We start from the raw sequence: 14,789 nt of genomic DNA on the forward strand, positions 1-14,789 counted from the left end.
ATTAGCATTCCATCCTTTATTTAGTCCTCTTGAAATGAATGCTAACATTGCATTTGCCTTCCTCACCACCAACTCAGCCTGCAAGTTAAGCTTTAGGGAATTCCACACGAGGTCTCCCAAGACCCTCTGCAGCTCGGATTTTTGAATTTGCTCCCGGTTCCGAAAATAGTCTATGTCTCATTCCTTCTACCAAATTGATTACCGTACATTTCCCTACAGATACACAGAAGAAACTTTTAGCGACTGGAACCTTCAATCAGGAAGTAATCAATGTAAGCTGCATGATGCACTGAAGGAAAAGCTAAGCAGAAATGAGGAAGAAAGGAATGGTAAGAAATACCAACTGCATTAGTTGAAGAAACATGTTTGAAAGCTAATGTAGAGCATCACAGTGAACCACATTGCCACTGCCAAGTTGAAAATATCATGGAATAATGTACAATTTATTCCTGGTTGTCAGAAGCTCCTTATTAAGGACATTTATTACTGTCAAGATAACAATTGCAGTACTTTCTTCTCAACCCGTACAAATCTCACACCCTGCAACTAAACTTACATCTACTAAGGAGGAATGTCAGAATTACAAGGTCAAATTTGAATTTTTGTATTCCCACAAAATCTTTTCCAACCACCACCTAACATGGTTGAATACCCTTCCAGCCACTGTCTCCCTCTCACTGTACTTGTCCTGGTTTCAACATCCATCAATTCTGATTTAAGCTAATCAACCAAGAAATTCAGCAACACATACAAAATGCTGCTTGGCCTGCTGAGTTCCTCCAGCATTTTGTGTGCATTACTTTGAGTTCTAGTGTCTGTAAATTTTCTCATTTAAGAAATTCCGTCTCAGTTGCTTACCCTAAGTGTGCACACACAGCAGCTATGCCTTATCCTGAAGTCAAAGAACGCAAATTTTTGGAAGTGAAATGCAATGTGTCACTGATGCCATATTGCACGTTTACAATTATCATCAGTGTTTTAATTTCTCTCCCTGGGACATTATCATCATCCATCCAAGTTTAGAATGGGGCGCAAAGTTTTGACATCACTGTGTTAGACAACATATTTACACACTTCCGCAGTTTAGAGCTCCACCAAGTTTTGTTCTATCAGTGCAAATGCTGTGTTGCCTGAAGTTAGTAGATAATCACCTACTGAACAGTAGTCAGAGTAAGATTATTACACAAGCCTGTTACTGTGAGGCTTAGAATGTAGCTGCTGCTGACAATCAGCATCTTTTGAGTGTTAATTCTTTAGAATACTTTGCACTCACTACTGAAGTGACTTTATTTATTCTATGAGTGTGTTGTGACCAGAGACAATCAAGGGAAAGGTGCCAATGTCTGCCACTGCATTTAATATATCAGCTCTAAGAGCTGGGTTTTTAGTCATGTTTCTAATAGCTAAAGCCAGCTTTTGTAAGGAGGAGACCGAAACAGGACATTGAGGATTATACCAGTGCTGCTTCCTGCTTTTATACAGAACTTAAAGTCTCATCACCTCTGATGCCACTTTCTTCTGGTTTATCATTCCCTTCCCTTCTCAAATGCCCTATTTCAATTTTGGCAAGTGACTCATATTCATTATAAACTCACAACCAAACTAACTACACTTCTTCTCACACCTCATTCCATTCATCTAGTTCCAACACTTCTGTCACATCTGTTCTAACAATGCCACCTTCCACACCAGTTTTCCTTTCCTCACCACGAGACTTGGTACGTCTCCTAACTGCATTTGTCCCATTTCCTGTACATCTGTTCCCACTGCTTTTCCTCTTATCTAGAATAAGAATTACATTCCCTGTGCCTTTCCTCTGCCATCCAACCACCTCGTCCATCTTTCCCATTCATATTCTGAAATGACCGTGCCCTCAAAGTACAAAGTAAATCTATTAATAATAGATAAGCATTGAGAACACGAGATGAAGAGTCCTTAAAAGTGAGTCCAGTTCATGAATGGGGCGAGTGAAGTTATCCCCTCTGGTTCAAGAGCCTGATGGCTGAGAGGTAGTAATTGTCTCTGAACCTGCTGGTGTGGGTCCTGAAGCTCCTGTACCTTCTTCCTGATGGCAGCAGTGAGAAGAGAGTATGGCCTGGATGATGGTCGCCTCATTATAGGAAGGACGTGGAAACCATAGAAAGGGTTCAGAGGAGATTTACAAGGATGTTACCTGGACTGGGGATGCTGCTTTTCTGCGAAAGTGCTCTATATGGATATGATCGATGGTGGGGAGACTTTACTTGTGATGGACTGGGCCATATCCACTACATTTTGCCCTGTATTATGCTCTGGACCAAAATTCCTTCTCTGACAGTGCCCTCTCTCCTTCTCTTTAGACTTCAGGAGACACCCACCATTCCTATCAGCCATAGACCCAAACATTCTTCTAGGTGAAGTATAGTCTCCTCTACCTCATGGAAAAATGAATGCAGATTGGCTGACTACATTGGCAAACACTTCCATTCAGTCTGCAAGGCTAACCCAGTGCTTCCAATTACTTTGCACTCCACCCACCCCTACTTTCACTTCTGTCTTAGGCTTCCTACATTGCTCCAATAAATTCATCATAAGAACATCATCTTTCATGCTTTTTACAGCCAACATCATGGAGAGATACAGAGGAACAGGTCCTTCATCCCATTGAGCCCATGCCAACCATCAAGCCCTCACTTTTACACAAGGTAGTGGATTTGACCCAGTACATCACAGATAAAGCCTTCCCAACCATTGAGCACATCTACAAGAAACACTCTCATAGAAAAGCATCATCAGAGATCCACTCTGGTTGATCTTCCATTGATCCTGATATAGTTACTATTCTATAGATTTGCCGAGTATGCCTACAGGAAAATGAATCTCAGGGCTGTATACGGTGACATAAATGTACTTTGATAATAAAATTTACTTTGAAATTTAATCCTCTACAAGCCATTTTTATTATCTCCTGATTCCCATCAAGGGTACCCCAGACACTGTATTATCTTGCTAATCAGTAGATGACTGAAGTTTGGGAAGAAAATGGAGAACGTAAAAGAATCCCACAGAGATACAGAATGTGCAAACTTTACACACAGCAACAAGGTTGTGACCAGACCCAGGTCATTGGAGCTGTGAGATGGAGGTTCTGCTGGCTGTACCGCTGAGTGCCCTCCAAGATTCTCTACTTAATTCAGTAATTTCCTACTGACAATCAACTAGTCCAATCTATCTTACATATACAACTTCATTTTGCTGTTCAAGTAATTTCTGTTTTTAATTATCGCCTCCAGCTCCCTCAGCTGCACCTTCACGACCCTTCTACTGCCAACATCACCACCATTCATGTCATTAAATTTTCCTTGATCCCCACCCTACGAGGATCTTCCTTTACTGTTTCTGAACTCCTCACTGCTTTGTTTGAAACTTAAAACTTGTTTCACTTCCGCTTTGTCCAATTCTGATAGAAGGGCATCTACTTCAGCACAGGTACATATTTTGGTCAGAATGGAAGAGATGGGCTATAGAGCCTGAAAACCTCTATAACCTGAAAATTCAACCCCAGAAACCTTTCCGCAGATACCATCTTCTGAAAATTGCCGACATTTGCAAAAGTTTGACTTTCAAACAACTTGTTTTCATGACTTTGTCTGAAGGGAGAAGTATCAGCCTGGACTCTGATAGGAATCTCTGGTTGACTTTGGAATACTGCCATGGAAGTTTTCACATGCACCATGAGGGCACATGGAGTGTCTATTTAAGATTGCATATTACATAAATGCAAGCATAAAGTAATTCTCATGGAAACTTATGCACCCAAGGTCTCTTGTCATTACAGTCTACATGCAGGAGGAAAACATCAAATAGCACTCTGGGTACTCCTCACTACTGGCTGATTAGTTTCCTTTTAAAATCAAGTTTATCAGGTTATTCAAGTCCTACTTCTTTTGATAGTAGTTCAGCAAACATTTTTTGAGAAAAAAGCTCCTGAAACTCACTGCATATTTGAGACATCGCTATTTTCCGCCGTAGCTAGCACAAGCACAAAAGTGAAACCCAGCAAGGTTGGGTTTAAAAGAGCCTTGATGATTAAATACAGGAACACTAACAGAACTGGTTAAAGCAAATCTTCTTAAAAGTTCACTCAAAAGATGCTCAAAACTTTTTGTTCCAATTCTTGGAAAATATATTAGTCAACAGTATAATAATATTCTTGTTAAATTAGAGCTAGTTCAGAATTTATCTGGCCTTACATACATAGCATATACATTATCATCTGCACTCAGCAACCACTTTATTAAGTACCTAATAAAGTGACCACAGAGTGCATTTCTGATTCTGATCTACTGCTGTAACACACCCACTTCAATGTTCAATATGCAGTGCATTCAGAGGTGAAATTCTGCACACCACTGTTCTAACTCATGGTTATTTGAGGTACTGAAATTATTTGAGTCTGAACCAGTCTTGCCATTCTTGTCTGATCTCTTTTATTAACAAGGTGTTTCCCCCCCCTCATAGAACTGCTGTTCACTGGACATTTTTGTTTATCGCTCCATTCTGTGTAAACTCCAGAGATGGTAGTGTGTGAAAATTCCTGTAGTATCTGAGCTAATCAAACATCCCACCTAACACCAACATGATCAAAGTCACTTAGATCACATTTCATCCCAAATCTGATGCTTGGTCTGAACAACAACTGAACCTCTTGATTGTGTCTGCATACTTTTAGGCATTGAGTTGCCACATGATTGACTGACCAGATATTTGCTTTAACAAGGTGTACAGCTGTACCGAATTAAGCGGACACTGAATATATAGGTGACAGATGCTCAAAGCAGCAAGGGCCAGGTATTCATTTTCTACTTGGCCTTAAAGACACATTCCATTCTATATTTAGAGTGGTTAAACTGCAAAAATATCAGCCAGAAGTTTTGTTTTTCCTTTCTGGTTTTGTGTCTGGAAGAATTCTTTTCAAACTCAGCCAACTCAATGACATCACTGCTGCCGAATGCCAGAAACCTCTGTGTTTAATATCAATAGATGTCGGCAGAAAGGAAGCCCACACCACACATTTCTGAGGGCTTTCTTTCGTGATCCAAGTTGAACACTGTTACTTCACCACTGGCTCAAAAACTTAGCAAGTAAGATAGCCTCTGGAGATGTGCAGTGATGGGAAAGGAATCACATGCAATCCTTAAGTACACCTAACATCACCAGGATGTTGCGTTGATGTTTCCAGTTCATTACTCAAGTATCCTGCCGGCATACAAGATTTCACACCACCTTGAGAATTTACGGGCACTGCCCAGTTTGGCAAACGATAGCTCACCGCTTAGTAGCGGCCTTGGCTGTTGACACCTGGTGCACAGATGCTGATTCCATTGGTGAGTAACGGGTGAAGTGGAAGGATGGAAATGAGAAGCTCAAGGTACACCACCAAATGAAAGGTTGAGTGAGATGGGGCTTTGCTGAAAGGCCAAGCAAGCCAGGGCTTTGCTCTTTGGAGTGATGGAGAATGAGAGGCGACTTCATAGAGGTGTGTAGGATGATAAGAAACAGATACAGTGGACAACCAGTGCTTTTCTCCCCCCAGGGCAGAAATGGATATTATGAGTGGTCATACTTTTAAGGTGATGGTTAGAAAGTATAATGGGGATGTCAGAAGTAGTTTCTTTTAAAAAATTAATTGATTACACAGAAAGGGCTGCATGTATGGAATGGGCTGCCAGGGATGGTGCAAGAGGAAGATACACTAGAGCTGGGGTTCCCAGCCTGGCATTAATGAACCCTATGCTTAATGCTATTGGTCTGTGGCATAAAAAAGATTCGGAACCTCTGCATTATTAGATAGGCACATTGATGAAAGAGGGCTATGTGGAAGGGAAGCATTAGATTAAACTTGGAGTAGGTTAAATGGTTGGCACAACATTGTGGGCTGAAGGACATGTACTGTTCTCTATTCAAGTGGGTATTAGTTCTGTTGGGAAATATTCCTTCAGAGTGAAGATTGAATGGTAGCAATTATAATTTCATGAATGGAGTAGTTTTTAAAAAAAAGTGACAATAGGCAAAATTAACATACAACACAATGATGGAATCATAATTCTGAACTCCAGTCAAATTCCAATCTACATCATTGTTCAACACTGAGCTTGATTCAAGACTAGACATCATAATTAAGAGTCGAACTTCAGCCCACTACAAGATGGGTGACTGATTCCAAAGACACACATTACATTGATTGCACATATTGAACATTCAATGTGCAAGGTACATCAAACAATAGGTTTAGAGAAACTAAGATCACATTGAATATCGATGGGTTACAATCCTCAGTACCTGTTTTTGTTGAAGTTGGATAAGTGTAAATTGCTTCAGTACCCATCACTGCCTGCTATCCTACCACCATAATATTGTTGACCAAATGCATAAGTTCCCTGCTGTTGGATGTCTGTAATTTTCCTGATCCTTAAGGTTCTTCCGGAGGTACAGAATGGCGAACAGTCTTAATGATCGCTTATTTTAAAGTACAAACATATATACAAATACTAAGCAAACTAAGTAAAGAGCTGAGAAACAAAGCAGAGATGAATGAACAGCAAAGGAGCTGAAGATTAAAAGAAAAAGAAAAGATGGCACCTCTGAAAACTTCATCACTTTTATAATAGAGTTAAGGGAAATTCCTTAAGATAAAAATAAACCAAACACTGGTTGCACAATTATATCACTTGGGTAACGTGCTAATACTTAGCCAATGAAAAATGAAAAGGTATACACAGCTGCTATATAGTTTTCTGCCAGTAAGTGTGGAAAAATACGTGAGTATGTTAAAAAGTACAAAATGATTAAACTACAACCATAGTAAAAGTACAGATTTTTAAAAACAATTTAAACTGCAATTTAGTTTTGCATTAATTCATCTACTATCTTATAAAAAGTACTATAAAAAAAGTGGTTTCCAACACCACTGTCACATAATACATGGTTACTCAGTACCTCCAATTGTCCCATTAACTTCGTTGAAATGAAATACTTCTGTTGCAGAAAAGAACCTAAACGTCATTGGTCAAGGACAGTTTATGAAAAACTAAGTCAGAAGCGTTCTACGACTTTCTGACGACGTTCTATGACATTGGAATGTACATCTTCCCTAGTTCAAAGATCACATGGACCAGAATTACATGAGGAGAATTCTTCAGAAGTCCCAAAGCAACCTAAATGTATATGTCTGCATGTTTGTATTGATTCTGACCAAAATGGGGTAGATTGCAAGAGACAATCAACTTACGCACCAGTAGAGATAATGAGCAATTTTTACATCACAGATGGCTCTCCGCAGCAGAAACCGCACCAGGGGGCTGTCCAGGTAACACTCGAACTTCAGGGCCTGTAAGATGTCAAAGTACAGATCTCACAACAGCCACTAAAGGACTCCCTCCATTTTGCACCCACGGTCTAAATCGTTGCTAAAGTAAAACTTCAGGTCTTTTTGAAACCCAGGTGAGTAAATGTGAACAAACATTTAACCCTTTCACAGCAGCTGTGATGCATCAGTTAGCCCAAAGTATCATGAATTGTTTATATTTTTAAATTCAAAATTCTTTGCCTTTGTCCTTTTAAAAAGCTTACAGTATGGACAGATTTGCTCATCTCATTCCCACAGTATTATTAAAACAATATGCGTTTAAAAACTGAGTTCACTGGAGGCTGAAGACATCTTGTTCTGGGATTAGGTGTGTGTGTGTGTGTGTGTGTGTGTGTGTGTGTGTGTGTGTGTGTGTGTGTGTGTGTGTGTGTGTGTGTGTGTGTGTGTGTGTGTGTGTGTGTGTGTGTGTGTGTGTGTGTGTCTGTGTCTGTGTCTGTGTGTGTGTGTGTGTGTGTGTGTGTGTGTGTGTGTGTGTGTGTCTGTGTCTGTGTCTGTGTCTGTGTGTGTGTGTGTGTGTGTGTGTGTGTGTGTGTGTGTGTGTGTGTGTGTGTGTGTTGAACAAGGCTTGTTTTGTCACTTGTTGTGTTTGATGTTGTTCTGAGCAATGCAGCCATGCAACGCTGACTCCAGACTGTGTGGCGACGCTTGCAGGCTGCCCCAGCAATTCTTAGACGAGCTGGTTGCAAATGACGCATTTCAAAGCGTGTTTCCATACAGACATGATAAATGAATTTGAATCTAAGCTGTAACAATCTGTATGGATGAGTTGGGCTACACTGTATAATTCTGTCTTTATTTTGCTCTAATGCTTTGTTTTGGCAGTATTTCCATCCACTTTGTCTGCTCTTCCCTGTCTTGTATAATTTATATTCTGTGTTTTGACTGTACGTACAGCAGGTGTTCCCAACCTTTTTTATGTTGTAGACCAATACTATTATGCAAGGGCACTGTGGACCCTAGCTTGGGAACCCCCGATACAGTATTTGGCTACAATGCTACCGCAAGTTTTCACTGTATTTAGTGAAAATACACCTCAGTGTATTTATGCATATTGGACTTCACTCCACATGGCCTCTGCCTTTAGCAACTTAACTTACAAGCTCTCATCCTCAAGTACATTCTTTACAGCTAACACTTTCTGTCATCTTCCTACTGCAAGGTGATGGCATTAAATTGCTGTGATAGACTGAAATTATGTGTTCCCCAACTTAAGTGGTGCTGCAGAGCCCACTCTGACAGGAGGGTTTAACTGCAACATGAATCTTTTAAGCAGCAAATTCTGCTTTGGAGTATATAAAGTGAACCACATACACATTAAGCTGGTTGGGTTGAGTTATTTTCTGATCTTGGCAATTTGCTTGCAAGTGTTTCATCACCGTACGAGGAGACACAATCAATGCGCCGTTGATTGTGTGCTGATGGTGTCTCCTTGTATGGTGATAAAATGTTTGCAAGTAAATTGACAAGATCAGAGAATAGATCAGCCCAACCATCAACCACCTGAGCTACACATTTTCTGAATTATTTCCATTCCTTAACAAAGCCCTCTTCACCTGAAGAATACAACTGATCTTCATTCACCATATATAACATAATTGGAATATAACTGCAATGTAACAATAGGTCAATTAGAATTTAAAAATAAGATTGACTTGCTCAGATTCTCATATTAAGGATACTCACTTGTACTAACTGAGGTAGAAAATCCACAAGTTCAGATGTAGACATGGTTTCCATCCACTGCACTGCAGTGCGGCGAAGCTCTTGATCAGGGAACCTATGTAAAACAGTCAAGGAGTTAGCATTGTGGCTTGGCTGTAATCAACACCATCTTTACCTGGCACTAATCTTACATGAATTGAGCTTGTATTTCCAAATGTGTAAATGTGTTAGGACGATTTAACAGAATGTTACGATTCATTCAAAAAGTTGATTGAGCACTTAGGAGACAGTTCTCTCTGGTGGGATATATAAAAGTTATTCAGGAAACTTATTTCACACAATAGTTATGGGAAATGAGGAATATTAAGTACTTCCATAACAAAGCTAAAATTGTTAAAAATTTACAAACTGAGATTGGCAGAAATTTGTTAGGTTCGGTCATGGAGGAAGCAGAAGGAAGGCAGCAATTCAGACAAAGAATGCAGGTCAGCCAAGATCAAATAGAGGAGTATAGAAGGCTTGAGCTTGGTTTGCCCCTGTTCCGATTCCTCTCGAGCAAGGGTTCCCAACCTGGGGTCCACGCGCCCCATAGCCAATGGTAGGGACCCATGGCATAAAAAAGGTTGGAAGCCTGCCCCTCCGCCTATCTTCAGGTTGTCTTTGCCACAAGTCATCAATTCCCATCATCTAAATTATTGACATATAATGTAAAAAGAATCTATCCCAACACAGACCCCTGTGGAACACCACTAGTCATCAGCAGCAAACTAGAAAAGGCTTTCTTTACTCCTACTGTTTGGCTCCTGCCAATCAATCACTGCTTTATCCATGATAGAATCTTTCCTATAACACCATGGGCTCATAGCTTGCTAAGCAGCCTCATGTGTGGCACCTTGTCAAAGGCCATCTGAAAGTCCAAGTACACATCAACCAACTCTTCTGTCTATCATGCTTGTTATTTCTTCAAAGAATTCCAACTGATTTGTCAGGCAGGATTTTCCCTTGAGGGAACCATACTGAGTACAGCCTATTTTATCATGTGTCTTCATCCTTTATAATCAACTCTAACATCTTCCCAACCACTGAGATAGTTAGAGGAGAATGGCCAGACTGGTTCAAGCTGACAGGAAGATGACAGGAACTCCAATAACCACGTTACAATGTTGGTGTGCAGAAGAGCAGTTCTGAATGCACAATACGTCGAAGCTTGAAGTAGATGGGCTACAGCTGCAGTAGACCACAGCAGGTTTCACTAGTGTACCTAATAAAGTGGCCACTGAGTGCAGAATTATTGAATCGATATTCCAAAATACAGGACACATCAAAAACAACCAAAAGCATAATGAAAAAAATAGGAAATGTAAAACATCAGAACTGAGGAGTGGGGAGATCTCAAAGCTGGACACAGAGGGTCAAAGAGGAAGATTGAGTACGTTGAAAGGAAACTTTGAAATTGAAACTTTAGTTGACTGGAAGACAATGTAGACAAACATGCATAGGGAATACTAAGTGTTGGTCACAATCACTCAACAGGCCATTCCAGACATTGATAAATGTGTTATGGAGATGGAAACTCTAAAAGTGGCCTTTAAAGGTTACACTGGACATGTATGACCTGACAATGCTTTCAGTTGCCAGAGCACCATAGTAGCTTTTATCTGCTTCTATTTTTTTTGATGGCATGTTATAGGAGGCTTTCACTTTCAGCTGGAACATTTATCTTGCTGGTAGTTGGTACTAATAATAGGCTAATACCCTTCCCTTGGATAACATAGGTGGGGCCGAGAGGGGAGACTTGCAGCTTGGGCAATTGCAGGTCTTCCATTAAAAAAAAAGCCTTACCCAGGCTTGTGTCCTGGAAACTTTCCAAGGCACAAATCCATGGTCTATCGAGACTAACAGAGGCCTACACACTACACTAATAATAGGAGTGTGGTTTCAGTTTACTCTGCTACCCAGTACATTTAATGCAATGATAAATTTAATTTCCCATATGACTTGTGAAGCCAAACCCTTGACAAATTTAATTGCATAGGGGCATTGCAACATTTTATTACAATTAATCAAAAAATATTTTCTTTGTACTTCAGGAGATATTCTCAGAGTAAATTCTCACTTGGGGAAAGAAGATACAAGAGAGCTTCGTAGACATCAAGAAAGAGAAATTTCAAAGTGTAGAAACATGGTGGAGCAAGCAGAGAAGATGTAATAGGTAGAGCAATAGAAATTGGTGCCAGGTGCATGGTTACACTCGGGAGAGTAAGTGAAAGAGCACAAGAAAGCAAGAAATGCTTACGGAAGGAATTCCGGACTTTCAGCCATCAATAAGTTACTAAACCAGGAAAGCTCTCAGAACATCCTTAGACTGTGTTTGTTGTTGACGGAAAGGATGCATTTCACTGTCTGTTTTGATGTACGTGTGACAAATAAAGCTAATCTTCAGGATCTTTAATCTTCAGAATCAGAGAATCCTAGAAACTTATGATATGGGGGCGTGGTGCTATTTGGCTTTTTATCTCTTTGCAATAAGAAAAAGAGCTTAAGAGTAATGTTGCACTCACATAGCAACTTTCAGGACATTCTGAAACACTTTGAAGCCTGGTTAGTAACACTTTGGGACATAGTAATACAGGAAATGTAGCACAATCTGCACACTTCAATGCCACACAAACTTCAAGCAGATAAATGTCTCATTAACCCAAGACTGAAGGACACCAATGGAAAAAAAAATCCTGCTCTAACGAGAAAAGAAATCCTTTCAGAAGCCACTGAATACAATCGTGGAGCGGAGGTTGGAGATGGTAAACTTATACAATGAACTTATAAGCTGGACAGATCAAATGGCTCTCAACACTTTTTTTTACTGATGGTGCCAGCGTGATATTTTAGGGCATGATCTTTAATCTTATTGTTTTAATACTTTTCTGGTACTTACGCAGCGTGGAGTAATCCTAAGGCATCCAGATGGCTTAGGCAATTCCACTGTTTGAGCAAGGTGTAGATATCAGGCAGGCAAGCCCACTCCCAGCTGGGGGCACTGGCGAGCACCATAGGCAGGCAGCTGCATTCTGAATGACAGTAGTATCGCTTTTCCCACAACAGCCTCTTGTCTGCTTCCGTCAGCCTGCACAGAAGGGGTTGAGGGGAGGGGAGAGTGGGCGAAGAAAAGCACAGGGGTCAGTAATCAGTAGTAGACATCAAAGGCACAGCAGCATTACTGCGAGAAACCAGCTGGCTGCAGAGTAACCGGAGAACAGACGCATCACCTGAGTCTTGGGAGTCAAGGTCATACTCGTTGCTAGAAATGCTCAGACCTGATCACATTAATGCACCAACTTGAAATCCTGCTAAATGTTATATCAACGGCCACACTGCCACTATCAAAGACTGGTCCGAGTCCTGCCTGTGAAAAGGGGAATGAATTCTACCAATCTGCAAGATGAGAGTACAGTCGAGTAAGAGTGTGAGACAGAGACAAAGTATATGGAGGGAATTCCAGATTTTCAGCCCTAGAAAGACATCAGTAATAGAGTTATTAAACAGGGAATGCATCACAAGGGAGGACAGATTGTCACTCCGTTACATTGAACCTAAATGAGACCATCTGGAATATTGTGCACTCCACACCCAAGGAAGAGTAAGCCCGCAATGGTGGGAATGCATTGAAACTGAACAGATTCCTTGGATGGTGTGCCTGTTGTATAAAACATCAAGCAGATGAGGCCTGTACTCCTGGTCGGCTGGTGGCGCAGTGACGTCAGCGCTGGGCTCCGGAATGGAGGTTCCCGGGTTCGAATCCAGTCAGGTTGCTCCTGAGTACGCTCTCCATCTGTGCCGGGTTGAGTGTTGAGCTCGCAACTCGACCTGCGAAATGTCTGTGTGAGGAGTGGCGCACCACACAGTCTTTTGTTCCTTGCCTTCTAAGACATGAAAGTGCCAGACGCTGGCCTCTCAGGCCCGAGTCAACGTCCTCATCATCTGGATGAATGAGGGGGGATCTCACAGAAAACATTTTCAAAGGGCTTGACAAGTTAAGTACAGAGTTGATACTTCCCCTGGCTAAAGTACCTAGAATCAGATACCATCTCTCAAAATAAAGGTTTGGCTACCCAGGACTGAGCCAAGAGAAAATGCCTTCATCCAGAAGCGGTGAGTATTTGGACTCTGTTGCCTGGAGGACTGTGGAGATTTACTCACAGAATACATGAAATATTATCTATCTATATATCCATATTGCCTCTGCCTGTGTGCTTATTTATATAATTAAATAAATAACTAATTAAGTAAATACAGAGAGATAGATAAACAGAAAGAACGAACAGTACAGTACAGCACAGGAACAGGACCTTTCGTCCACACTGTGGTGCCAAACCAATTAAATTAGTAATCAAATGGCTAACTAAACTAATCTCTTGTGCCAACACATTGCCCATATCCTTCCATTTCCTTTACATTCATGTGTGTACCTCTTAAAAGTCTGTAATGTCTGCCTCCAGTATCATCCCAGACAGCGCACTTTAGGTACCCACCACTCTGTGTTAAAACAAAACTTGCCCCTCACATCTGCTTTGAACTTACTCCCCTCTTACCTTAAATTCAAAGCATGTGGGGTTGTTGCAGTGTGGATATAAAGAGGCTAAAATCAGGCATGAGAGGCTGAATTGCCCACTGCTGATATTGCCTACATTGTTCTCTCATCCGGCTGGAAGAGTTTAAGGAAATGGATTGTGCTTTTGATAAAAACTATATGCACAGTAAAACTCCAACAATCCACTATCTGACTGTTCAGAAATCACAATGATTCAGAATTTGGCTCACACGCAGTTTTCCCTTGCTCCTCTGAAATTTATTGCTTTTATTGTAAATTGTATAACAATGCATAGCATCTAACAAAAAAAAGGGAAGTACAAGGTTGTTGTGGCATTAAGAGGACCAGCAGTCCATAATCTTGACAGTTTACTTGTCCAGCACCATGTGCGCACCAAGTGTGCTACATTATCAAAGTCGAGTATCACTATGAAATTTGTTTTATGACAGCAGTACTGTGCAAGACAAAAATTACTATGTCGCATAAACAAAGATGAATTGAAAGTTAGTGTTCATATGCACATGCACCGTTCATAAATCTGATAGCAGATGGGAAGAAGCTGTTTCTTAAACATTGAGTGCATCTCTTTAGGCTCCTGGACTTCCTCCCTGATGGTAGTACAGGTTGAGCACCCTTGATCTGAAATTCCAAAATCCAAAAATCTCCAAAATCCAATACTTTTTTGCGTGCTGCCATCGCATCACGAATGGAAAACTCCACAAGGCACTGGGAAGGTTCCCAGGCGATGCAAAGACATTTTTGAGAAGTGACTTCACATATGTAATCAACAGCAGTTAATGAAAAATAGTAAACACTGCATAAAGCAAAAAATGAAGATCTTGATCATGTCTTCAAAGAGTAGATTCGTCACCGTCAGAGTGAATATATGCCGCTCAACAGTATGCTGATCGTGAAACATGCAAAGATCTATGATGATGAACTAAAATTGAAGGCAATTGTGAATATTCAGAAGGCTGGTTGCCGAAATTTAAGAATGGGCATGGTGATGAAATAGAGAAATTCATTGATGAGTTTGCCAAGATGGTCACTGATGAAAATCTATCATGCTGTATCAGTACAGGTGTGTGATGAACAAGTGTAAGACAAAGACTGCTTACTAGTAGCACACAA

General features: G+C 40.7%; 1 protein-coding gene across 2 annotated transcripts in view; it reads right to left on the bottom strand.

The window, feature by feature from the left end:
* The window catches only part of pik3c2b (phosphatidylinositol-4-phosphate 3-kinase, catalytic subunit type 2 beta), a 167,578-nt gene that overhangs the window by 47,540 nt on the left and 105,249 nt on the right, over positions 1 to 14,789 (bottom strand). For both annotated transcript variants that reach the window (XM_059950209.1, XM_059950210.1), the window contains exons 16-18: positions 12,006 to 12,194; positions 9,092 to 9,185; positions 7,275 to 7,369 (exon numbers count right to left, since the gene is read on the bottom strand). In XM_059950209.1, the coding sequence (XP_059806192.1) occupies positions 7,275 to 7,369; positions 9,092 to 9,185; positions 12,006 to 12,194 (378 nt within the window). The remainder of the gene's footprint in view (positions 1 to 7,274; positions 7,370 to 9,091; positions 9,186 to 12,005; positions 12,195 to 14,789) is intronic.

This window comes from Hypanus sabinus, chromosome 25, assembly GCF_030144855.1.
Source record: "Hypanus sabinus isolate sHypSab1 chromosome 25, sHypSab1.hap1, whole genome shotgun sequence".
NCBI classification, from domain to species: domain Eukaryota; kingdom Metazoa; phylum Chordata; class Chondrichthyes; order Myliobatiformes; family Dasyatidae; genus Hypanus; species Hypanus sabinus.